Genomic DNA, 12,731 nt, shown 5'->3' with positions numbered 1-12,731 from the left:
AAACGCTAAAATAACAGCGGGGCTGAAGCGCGCCGAGAGGGGGCGTGGCTTAGCCCTCACAGCACGATACAGCTCCATTTTCTCCAACAGCCCCCGCCAAAAGCACTGTGTACAGTAGCAGTGTAAACGAAGGGGGGGCACAGTGATTAGTGCAATATAGATTAAAGTATAGCACTATATTAGATATTGGCGTGTAGTCAGTGTGTTGTGCATAAGTGTCTGTGTTTTCCCTGTCAGATACCACTATAGCTTTTAGTACACGTGTCGACATGTGTGAGTGCTCTGTCGCAGACAGTTATGGGAATTTCTCTGTCGGCATCGCCGACTCCTGTTGTACTTGATTGAGTAAATGAAGTGTCGGCAGGTCGGTAGTTGTATACTTTTCATAGAGTAAACACGATATGGGAGACACAGAAATATGTGGGTGACCCTGTCGGTACCAACTGTTAATACTGGGTGTAAATTAACATGCTGTAACTAACTTATGGCTGTATATATATTTATATGTATGGTACGGTTCCATGGGCCTGTAGCTCGAGCACAGACATGGTGGTATTTGTGGGGGAGTGATATTAAAATTATATACGTATACCTCCCACGGACCCCTTGGGGTCGCAAGAATGTTATTTTACCTGGTACTACTCCCTGCTGTCGACGAATACTATGTTTTATGTCGACCATAAGGTTTCCTGGTTAGATCCACAACTGGGGCATTCAGTACATGGACATAAACATGCAGAACACATTGATGTCACTGGGGACCCGGCGGTTCCGGACAAACTACTTTTATGTATGAGATTTTATATATATATATATATATATATAGATAGATAGATAGATATATGGTGTGTGTATTACAATATGGATATTCATATTACGATTTCTAATGAATGCTGAAGGAAGAGTATTCCTTCTCATGTGCTGGTCGCTCTGTTGATAAAGCGCTAGGTCGGCCGTGACGAGTTAGTCTCAGATCCTCACAAGGAGTCCGAGTGTTTTTTCTTTTCCCGCCGCTGATAGAATACTGTGAAAGTCAACTCCTGGTCGGCACGGGGCCCTGTCACAACAGTTCGTATACAGGAAGCTAAGTGATATTTTATTTCTATGCTTTGAAGTTATTTGCATTACATGCGCATGGGCGAGTGCTTGTATTCGGAAAGGCATCCGATAGAATTACCCTAGAGAGAGAGGGGAGGTTCCTTATGTTGGTTCTTCTCTATAACATTGCGGCAGGCTGCCATGCGACTACAGGAGGGATGGGCGGGGGAATGCTGAGGCTGACTCCGAGAGATACTGGAGTTTTGCCCTGTGACGGTGTACCGCTGTTTGGGGATGCCTCAGTTAAGTCACTCTCGGCAGATACCACTGGTAAGTCTACCTTGGTGTGATAGGTTCCCTCACAATGGTTGGTGACGCATTCTTTTGTGGGATGCAGTCATTTTAACCGGTTCGATACCATTCTTTTTTCCCATTCTGTGCAGATAGTGGAAGGTGAAAAGGTAAGAGTTCTGCAACCATGTTAGGTTCGCAGAAGCGGATATCGTCTTCTGTTTCTACCACATCCACCGCATGTCGCTGGGTCTATCTGGCTGGAGCCCACACCGGTGGGAACTCGTCTAATACTCTTCAGTCAGTCCGGGAATGGACTTGGACCTGTGAGTTAATAATGGAATCCAAAGGGGGACATACTGGAGTTTACAGATGATTCCCCTCACTGATTTTTCAAATAGATCTTACCGCTTCCCCTCTGGAAGGGGAGGTAGTACGCGACGCCATACCAGAGTTGCGTCAGGTTCAGGACATTGTCCTGCTGTCCCTGATTTTAAAAAAATAGAAACAAAGATTTCTACTTACGAAGTTGAACTACAGTTTGGAATCTCTCAGGCCAGGGAGCTCCAGCACGTAAAGGTAGAAAAGGGTTTAAATGCGTTTTTTCTACGCATTCAGCTTACCTGGGTTGATATCCAGGATTGTCTTTGCCATTTCACCGGAGGGATGGCGGTATGATGGTTTTCTTTCAATAGTAAGAGCCATTGTTATTCTGTACTGAGATGCTCTCCTGATTAAGGCGAGGTCAAGAAACAAGTGGTGCAAATCGTTGTTTCTCTCTGACTGTTCTTCAACACAGGGAATGGCTGTTGTTCCCAACGACGCAGATGTCGGAGGTGAGTATCAGAGTAGATACTGAACGGTTGAGGTTCTGTGTTTTCCTGTGGAAAGAGGTCTGAGGATCCGGAGTCGGATCAGATTTGCAGTGACAATCCATCAATATGTTCCGTTGATGAAGAAGATGGGTGCGGCCTAAGAGGCCTTTTTGGTGAACAGGTGAAATGCCAGAGTGGTTTTCACGGGACCAGTTGAAAATGTGGTCCGGGTCTCACCTGCACATGCACCGGAATACAATCCTAATGGCCAGGATATCGCTCCTGAGGTGTCTGCTCAGTTCTCACCTCCTAGAGGAACGAAGGTTTGGGATCCAGGATTAGATCCTGGTGTCCATGCATGCAGATCTCCGAGGCTGGGGAGCAGTCCTTGCAAGGGAAGTATTTCCAGATGAAAAGGTCAAGATGGGAAGCTTGTCTACAATAAGCTTTCTTGAATTAAGAGCTATTTTCAACGAACATATTCTTTGTGATCTGCCGTCTTGATTCTGTCGGATGACTTGACAGCAGTGGCGTAAGTGAGCCGCTAGGGTGGTACAAGGAGCAAAGCCGCAATGGCAGAAGCCGCAAAAGTTTTTTGCTGGGTGGAAAGACTGGTAAACGCTATATTAGCAGTCTTCGTTCCGGATGTGAACGACGGAGAAATAGATTTCCTCAGACGCGATCTCCATCTGAGAGAAATACAGTCGTCATCGAGAAGTTTTCACAGAAGTGACAATTCTTTGCGGAGTGCCTCAATTGGACATGTTGGCGTCTCGCCTCAACGAGAGACCTCAGGGATATTGTTCCAGGTCAAGGGACACTCAAGCTATAGCGGTGGACGCCCTTGTGACACCTTGGGTGTTTTCAGTCGGTCTGTGTCCCCATCCATTTTCACTCTTCTGAAGGTGATAAACTTAAGAAGAACAAAGGTTCAGGCGATCCTCATTGTTCCGATCTAACCAAGGAGGGCTTGGTATCCAGTTCTTCAAGATTTACTCATAGAAGATCCCTGGCCTCTTCCTCTACGAGAGGAACTGTTTCAGCAAGGTCCGGGAGTGTATCAAGACTTACCGCGACTGCGTTTGACGGCGTGGCGGTTGAACGCCATATCCTAGCCCGAAAGAGTATTCCCAGTGAAGTCAATTCCACACTTCTTCAGACTAGAAAAGAAGTAACGGCAAAGCCTTACCACCGTATTTGGCGTCAATATGTGTCTTGGTGTGAATCCAAGAAGGCTACTACGGAGGAATTTCAGCTGGGTCGTTTGTCTCCATTCTTTGCAAGCAGGTGTGGATGCAGGCCTAAAGTTAGGCTCCATTTCAGTGCGGTTTTGGCCTTATAAATTTTCTTTCAAGTAAAGAATTGGCTACCTTTCCGGAAGTTCGGACCTTCGTGGAAGGAGTACTGCACATCCAACCTCCATTTGTGCTTTTTGTACTATGCTAGGTATTGACAATCTCTCACTGCTGCAACTTTGACATCCATCCATTACATGCTTTTTGTACTATGCTAGGTATTGACAATCTCTCACTGCTGCAACTTTGACATCCACCCATTACATGCTTTTTGTACTATGCTAGGTATTGACAATCTCTCACTGCTGCAACTTTGACATCCACCCATTACATGCTTTTTGTACTATGCTAGGTATTGACAATTGTATCTTTAATTAGTGATTTCTAGGCCAGACTATAGTCTGTTCTCACTGTGTATTATTGGGGGTATAGTGGTTTGTTCACACCTTGAGGCAACCTTTTGTTGTGGGTGGAGTTTTCAGAGGGTGGGTGTTGCTATCAATTAACCCTATATCCATGTCTGCATGGTTATTTAACTAGTATAGATCAAGGCTGCAAGCATCTTAGTTGCGAAGTATGTTAGTCAAAGTATGATATAATCTTTGGAGATATACGGAGAGAAACAGAAGGACAGCAGACTATCTCCCCCACCTCCACAAAAGAACTGCAAACAGACTACAGTGAGTTACCTATACCACTACCAGCAACGACTGCAGCCTGCACAGCCTGGACACTGAACTACCTGTCTGATTAAGAAGCAGCCCTACTGCTTTCACACATTACTCACACTCTTTTACACAATCTACAACCACTGTGTATCCATCTCAGCCTTTCCGCTCCTAACATTATTTCTTAAAATTCTGTTTGCACTGTCTTTTGCTTACATTACACCCCCACATTCTCCTTGTTCATTCTATATTACACCCACACCATTCTATTCCTCTGAACACTACTGTACCAAATTATGGCTCCTCGATCATGTCACATACCAATCCTCACTGCCAGGTCTCACTCCCCAAATTCAAAACCACCCACAAACACTCAGAACCCAGCCAACCGTATCCCTATCTCCCCTGTCCCTCCCTTCCTTTCTCCTGTGCACTCTGGAATGCTAGATCTATCTACAACAAGCTGCCAACTATCCACGACCTCTTCATCTCCCACTCTTTTCACCTTCTCGCCATCACTGAAACCTGGCTCTCCTCCTCTGACACCACCTCCCCTGCTGCCCTCTCCTACGGAGGCCTCTCCTTCACCCACACGGTCAGACCTGATGGTCGCCAGGGTGGAGGCGTGGACATCCTTCTCTCCCCTAACTGCACCTTTTCGTGTCATCCCACCTGAGCCCTCCCTCACCTTCTCCACCTTCGAGGTCCACACTATCCGCCTCTTCTACCCCATTCACCTCCTTGTGGCAGTGATCTACCGCCCCCCTGGCCACTGTTCACCTTTCCTTGACAACTTTGCTGCCTGGCTTCTCCACTTTCTCTCCTCCGACCTCCCCTCTGTCATCCTCGGTGACTTTAACATCCCTATTGACATCACTAATGCCACTTCCACTAATCTTCTTGCCCTTTCCACCCCCTTTGGACTTTCTCAATGGACCTCCACCCCTACTCACAATCTCGGCCACTCCCTCGACCTTGTCTTCACCCACCTCGGGTCTCTCAACCCCACTTTCATGTCCTCCCTCGAAACTTTCCTATCTCCTCTTTCCACTATAACTTGTCCCAACCAGGCAGCCTCCTTCTATAACTCTTCCCTAACCGCTGCTCTCGACTCTGTGGCCCCCCTCTCCTCTGTCCCCCTCCGCCGCTCCAAACCCCAACCCTGGCACACCAAACTAACACGTTTCTTACAAAAATGCTCACGCGCCGCTGAACGCTCCTGGAGGAAATCTCACTGTCTGCCGGACTTCCTCCATTTCAAGTTTATTCTCTCCTCCTACAGCTCTGCTCTTTCCCTCGCCAAGCAATCCTTTTTCCAAGCACTCCTCTCTTCTCAGTCCTCCTGTCCACGCCGTCTCTTTGAAACTTTCAACACTCTCCTTCGCCCCCCTCCCATCCTCCCTCACTGCCACTGACTTTGCCTCCTTCTTCATCTCCAAAATTGAGGACATCCAACACGACATCTCCCGCCGTCACCCCTCTGCTACCCCCCTGCCCCCTTTATCCCTCCCCTCTATCTATCCCACCCTGTCCTCCTTCTGTCCCACTTCAGAAAAGGAAGTCCACTCCCTCATCTTATCCTCTCCCCCCCCCCCCCCCCCTCCACCTGCCCCCTGGACCTCCTTCCCTCCCGTCTTCTCCGCTCCCTCTCCCCCACTGCCTGCTCCCACCTTGCTCACCTCTTTAACCTGTCCCTCTCCACCGGCATCTTCCCCTCACCATTCAAACATGCTCTGGTCTCTCCTATTCTCAAAAAACCCAACCTCGACCCCTCATCACCCACTAACTACCGCCCCATCTCTCTTCTCCCTTTCGCCTCCAAATTACTTGAACAACTAGTCTACAGCCGTCTCACAAGTTACATCTCTGACAACTCCATCCTCGATCCACTACAATCTGGCTTTCGCCCACTCCACTCAACTGAGACTGCCCTGGTGAAAGTCACCAATGACCTGCTTTCGGCCAAATCCAAGGGCCACTTCTCTCTGCTCATACTTCTGGACCTCTCTGCTGCCTTTGACACCGTAGATCATCCTCTCCTTTTCCGCACACTCCAAAACGCTGGCCTCTCTAGCACTGTCCTTGACTGGTTTTCTTCTTACCTCACTAACCGCTCCTTCTCTGTGTCTGCCTCCAGCACCACCTCACACCCTTCCATCCTTCCTATAGGTGTCCCTCAGGGTTCTGTCCTTGGACCCCTTCTGTTCTCCCTGTATACCTTCACCTCCAAGGTATTAAAGTGCTTGGTGCTAATGATCAGGTTCCCTCTGTCGATAGTATACCTATAATGCAGGTAGAGTGGAGTTCCTTCTATTGTCCTGATGTATTGTCTCAGTGTACGGCTCCCTCTGCTGGTATTAGCCCGTATTGCAGGTACACTGGACGGATCTTATCCACAGCACAATACCAGTCAAGCAGGTGATCGTCTTTCACACGGTCCCTAGAAAACGCGTTTCTCCGCCTTAACACTCCCTCAGCGGCTTCCTCAGTTCATATGAACTAAGGGCAGAAATCAGCATTGCGCCGACACTTTTGTCGGATTTCTGCTCTCATCCTTCCGGGTGTGAGACACTAAATCCCATTGTTGGGTGTCGCAGGGCGCTGTATTCAATAGCCCCGGAAGCTAATTCCCGGCGCTATTCAACTGAAACCGTATTGAATCGTGCCCAATGACTAATAAAGTTGACAGACGCTTGGTAAATTGCATGTCAGATATTATTCATAAATAATATGAAAAAATATTGCACCAGTCTAATAATGTCCAAAATGTACTTTCTTGTCAAATCAGCCTACCCCCAGGCTTCCTGTTTCTCCATCTTGTTACTTGCATTAACACTGTAAACTGGTCTGCAGATTTTTTTCAGCTACATGAGTGTCACATAATTAGTCAACCACCCGAGTATTCTGGGTACTTGGGAACGAAGCACTGCTTCAAGTTTGTAGAAATAAACCAACTGGAGAGATGAGAATGTAGAAGGATAAACAAGATGGTAAACTGTAATTACAAATATAAGTATAATTTTTAGGAGTCTATTCATTAAGCAGTGAAAACTGTGGAGAAGTGAGCCAGTGGAGAAGAACCAATCAGCACTGAAGTAACATCTATAATTTGCATACTACAAAATCATACAGAGCAGCTGATTGGTTGCCACGGGCTACTTCTCCACTGGCTCACTTCTCCACTCTTTTCACTACTTCATGAATAGACCCCTTAATGTCTCATGAAGCTACATTGATATGCTGTGCCACGGTGTTTAAAACAGATGAAATATTTTGCAGTGGTGACAAAGTGTGTGAACCTTATTAGAATTCCCTTCACCAGCAGTAGGAAATGGTAAACCTATGTTTATGCTAATCATAGTCCCTCAATTTACCTGCAGCATATGCTCACTTCTCATATTATCGATGAATTTATCCTGCTTAATTTTGTAAATATATTTGTGTTTATAAACCTAAAAACCCAAATTATGGAGCCATGTGCCCAGAGCTGCAGATTATGTTATGGTGGATGTTAAACCTCTAAGCTGGAAAGCAGCTTAAGTGTGGCCGTATCTGTGAGTCATGTGGAACAGCGAGCAATACTGACAATGTTTGGCAGAAGACACCTGTTTAGATAGCATCTCGAAGCAATACGTTTATTTGGCAAAACTGTATAATCCTATTTTTCATTGTATGGCATTCAACTTTTCACAGTTGCCTTCTGAAATTTGCATATATACATGGCAAATATTTCAGATTGCAATAAAGTTCTGTAGAGATTTCTCCAAAATTATGGTGATTTAAAGCCCATGCAAGTTCTATGGACTTCTTGCCAATGACAGAATCTGGAGACCTGCAATGCTTCTAGGGGTATATTGAATTACAGTCGGAAGTTCCGACAGAGCGGAAAGACTGCACTTTCCGCCAATAATCTGAACTTTCCGACACTTCAATGTTCAATTGAAGTGCCGTTTTTCCGCCCTGTCGGAAATTTCCAACAAGTCGAAAAACACATGGGTGAGTGGAATCCATGTATTTTCAACCCCTCTGCGGTCGAAACCGTTTTCGCCCATAACACTAGTTTAGTCGTTTTATGTAGATAAACCTGGTCTGTTTGGGCGCAGTATGCATATGCGCCCAAACAGTTGAATTGTGACAACTGTTTGTGCGTCTAAACAATGCTGTTTAGACAGGAATATTAGACGCCCAAAACAGAATTCCCCACTAAAGTCTATAAATAAAAGGCAAATGCATGTATAATAATAGTAGTAAAAATATTAATAACAAATTCATACATAAAATAACACTTTCCTCAAATTTCCTTTATCATCAAATTATGGGTAGGTAGAATACAGTCATTGGTCCTGTTCCTAGCATAACCTCTAGTTAATGGATGTGGCAATTCCTTTAATAAAGCTGTGGGAAGCAGTGAAACGCATTAGTTGCACTTACAGCCCCTGTTCTTCTGACCTACTTGGACTTGCAGCAAAACACCTCCAGCCTGAACCAGACCTCAAAATGCTTTTCTTTACAAGGATTATGCAACTTTTAAATGTAATTTGTGTCAGCATGGAGTATCCAGCCATCCTCTCCACCAGCCTCAAGGGATCCAAGTATCTGTGCGTGATTCATATCCACTATGATGAATATTTTTGTGGTAAATATCACTGCTGGACATAATATCTGGCTCCCCTAGGAATTGCCACATCCACTAACTGGAGGTATTGATAGGAACAGGAATAATGACTGCATGCTGCCAAGCCATAATTTGATGAGCTATTGGAGATTTGAGGAAATGGGTATTTATTCATGAATTCATTATTATTCTATTTAATATCATGGGGCTGATTTAATTGTGGTGCGTGCCACCTGCTGGCCTTCTAAAGGAGTAGATCTTCTATCAGCTATTCAGTTGTTTCTCTGATAGATGCCCATTAGCCGTGGCACTCACATTTTTCCTTTACAGCCTCAGGAGGTGTGAGAAAAAAATGTTTTAAAAGTCTGTAGTTCAGGTGCCCAAATACGGACTTTGGGTGTCCATTCAAGTGCTTTAGACAGGTTTAGCTGCTTTGCGTGGCTAAACCTGGAGCTGTCAGGCGCCTTAACCCGTAATGGGCATCTGATCGGAGCTACTATTGAAGAGTTCCGATAGACGTCCATTGCTATAGATGCCCAGCAGGGGGTACAGGACAAAGTTGAATCGGCCCCTGTTATTGTATATGTAATTGCCCTTTTAAACTCTCTGTTTACATTTGTTAAATAAGGTGTTTTAATCTATTCCATCCGGTGACATGTTAGCTTTTATTTGTATTCACACAAGTGCTGTTTCAGTTGTTTTAGTTGTGTGTATCTTATTGTATTGGGAACTAACTATCCCTATAGACAAACAGCTGCTGGGGAAACACCCAGTAAAAATAATCCAGTACCAGTCACATTTCTATAGTATTTGTTTGATCAACTGAAATCTGCATTGGCAATAGTGAAGAAAAAATGATGTTGTTGTGAAACTGATTGTGATGATATCGTTGTGCACTATTATTGCAGAGAAAGCTGCACAATTTAATTTGTAGGTGTCATAAGTTTCACTTTTATTTATCTATTTTAGCCTTCATTTCAACCAAAGGAAGTCCTACATATACAAAGATAGATGTTTAAACTGTTTTTGCTTATTCATTTGCAGCTGAGTAAGGGAAAAAATTACCTTCCTTTCACTTGATTGTTTCCCAGGGAAGACAATCAAGTTGCCGGCTGCCGGGATCCTCGCGGTCAGGATACCCCAACAGCTGGAATATCATACTGAATCGTTTCCCAGGGATGTTGAGGCTTATTTACTAAAACTGCACTTTGGTGCAAACTGTTCACTAAACCCTTGCTACTAATCAAACATTAGCTTTCACTGGGCCTCATTTACAACGTGCACTGGATGTACACTGCGGAAAGACCCAACCTTTGTCTGGTCAGGCATATTGTGTAACTTGCAGTAGCAGGTAAAAATGAATTGCTGATTGGTTAATGTGGTTCTCTGTACCTAAAGGCATTGCCCGTAAATTAGCTTAATTGTATACAGGTTCTCTACAACTCCCACCTGAACAAATAGAAAACATTAAGCTTTTGTCACATTGTGGACATTCAGAATGGCAACACCTGATTTGGGGGTAGACTGCAATTAGGGTTTGAGTAGCTCCATTAAAATCATATTGTAGACATTGTGATTGTTGCAGTGCTAAATGTCAACATTCTGAATGTCTACTAAATATACCGCACCCTTAAAAAATTGTGCTGTAATTTTTTGAAGTTTTAGCTACCAATTTAAAAGGTTATAGCGAAAACCTAATGTGATTGATGAATGGTATTTATTTTTTGGATTCTTAATTTTTATTTTCTATTTTGTTCTAGAAGTTATACTACATAAAACACACTGGGATAGATATTTATATACAGTCTGCGTGACAGAGCTGTATTAAATACAGTATACAGTGTATATAACCACTATCTGTACCATTACTGGTACGCTGCATTAGTTGTGTGCTGTATACGTCCCTGATGTGGCAGTGACAAGGGTAGAATGGGGGATGTCCTAAATATCTGTTGTGTGTTGCAGGTTCTTCGCCCTCACCTCCCTCAGGATTGTATTTCTAGCAGCATTTGGCCTGATGGTAGTCATCTGTGTGGATCAGTGGAAGAACAAAATCTGGCCTGAGCTTGGAGGTAAGAAATTTGGGGAGGGCGGACATGGCTTTAAAGCCCCTTTATCTGGTACGTTACCTCTATAAACCAATCAGATAATGTTTTACTGCCATAAAAACATGCAGTTGTTGCCTGTACAGTTTGCTATTGATTTTAATATTAACCCTTTGATTTGATTTTTCGATATTCTTTTACACATTCTACCTGTAGATGGAAAATAAATGTTAGCAGTGCAAAAACATACTGGTAGGTAGGTTATTTTGGTTTTGAGAAATCAGACACTTATGTGTGTGTGATATGGAATATAGACTGAAGCCTACATTGGGGCAGGGACTGATGACTGTGATAAAATAGCGCCATAGAATAATGATGTCTATACTCTACTTTTTGTTATGTCACTAAAACAGTGATGGAAGACTTCATACACTTCAAGGACCACCGACCTTCTAATATATAAAAAAAAAAAGCAGATTACCCTTAATTTCAGTAATGAGGTAACAATATATATTTTTTTTGTCCGAGACTATGGGGCAGATGTATTAAGCCTGGAGAAGTAATAAAACAGCGATAAGTGGAAGGTGATAACGCACCAGCCAGTCATTACGGGTTTGAAATTTGGCAGTTAGGAGCTGATTGGATGGTGCGTTATCACCTTCAACTTATCACTGCTTTATCACTTCTCCAGGCTTAATACATCTGCCCCCCTGTTTGTTAAATGCTCCATGTGCCCTTGATCTCTCTTCTATTGCAAAACTCCAGTCTTCCATGCATTCCATTCGTACCAGTGACCACCCAATACTAATTAGTTACCACTGTTTAATAACACCTTGACAAAAGTGTCCACCCGGTTAGCATTGAGGATTCTGATGTGAAGAAAAGAGCTATAGCACTAGGTGTGAATGCACTGCACTCATTTCTGTCACCGGTCTCGCACAAATGTCCTGTGGTGAGCTATCACCTGATATGGAAGCGGCTATAAGAAACACTAGGGCAGATGTATTAACCTGGAGAAGGTGATAAACACACCAGCCAATCGGCTCCAATATGCAAATTGACAGTTAGGAGCTGACTGGCTGGTGCGTTTATCACCTTGCACTTATCCTTATGCCTTCTCAAGGTTAATACATCTGCCCCACTGAGCTTTACCTGCAGAACTAGCTCTGACTTATTCAGTAGCAGTCAGTGCTGGAGAGCCCTAGAGGATTACAAGTGAGGGCTTGCTGCTGCCTATCGATGCACTGAAGCTAGTTATCAAACCTGTAACCAAGATCATGGTTGTTCATATTATTGAATAAGAAAAAGTGTGTGTGTGTGTGTGTGTGTGTGTGTGTGTGTGTGTGTGTGTATGTATGTATGTATGTGTGTATATATGTATATATATATATATATATATAACACTTTTCTCAAGTCTCGCAATTAAATGTTTTCCGGCTAATTCCTTTTGTGTATTTATATTTATCCCAATCCCAAGCAGTACAGGTTGCCAAAACCCCACAGATGCTACTAATCTTCTTAGCATTCAGATTTGGAAATACCTCCTTTTTTTACTTACAGATTCCCCTTTGTCCCTGCAGGGTAGATTTTCTTATTCCTGTTGACACTTTTTGAAGTAAATTTCTTAGGTCTTGTTAAATAATATAAAAAGATCTGTATTTCTGCTGCGGGGTACACTGGGCTCCACAGGGAATGACATTGGGGTGTAGAGTAGGATCTTGATCCGAGGCACCAACAGGCTAAAAGCTTTGACAGTTCCCAGAATGCATAGCGTCGCCTCCTCTATAACCCCGCCTCTTCTATAACCCCGCCTCCATGCACAGGAGCTCCGTTTTGTAGTTGGTGCCATGCAGTGCAGGCATACAACAGGGGGGCTGCTCCAGCAGCCCTGAGAAGAGCTTTTTAAAGTGAAAAATGAAAACTTCAAGGGCTGCAGCAGGGGCGTGGCCGGGTAGCTGAGCTGG

At 44.1% G+C, this 12,731-nt stretch overlaps 1 protein-coding gene across 1 annotated transcript in view; it reads left to right on the top strand.

The window, feature by feature from the left end:
- Positions 1-12,731, top strand: part of RETREG3 (reticulophagy regulator family member 3) — a 170,998-nt gene that overhangs the window by 87,100 nt on the left and 71,167 nt on the right. The window contains exon 3 of the mRNA XM_063960032.1: positions 10,688-10,794. Within this exon, the coding sequence (XP_063816102.1) occupies positions 10,688-10,794 (107 nt within the window). The remainder of the gene's footprint in view (positions 1-10,687; positions 10,795-12,731) is intronic.

Source organism: Pseudophryne corroboree, chromosome 3 (genome assembly GCF_028390025.1).
Source record: "Pseudophryne corroboree isolate aPseCor3 chromosome 3, aPseCor3.hap2, whole genome shotgun sequence".
In the NCBI taxonomy this organism is placed as follows: domain Eukaryota; kingdom Metazoa; phylum Chordata; class Amphibia; order Anura; family Myobatrachidae; genus Pseudophryne; species Pseudophryne corroboree.
Note: the sequence above shows the minus strand (reverse complement) of the source record. Positions and strands in the feature narration are given on the sequence as shown.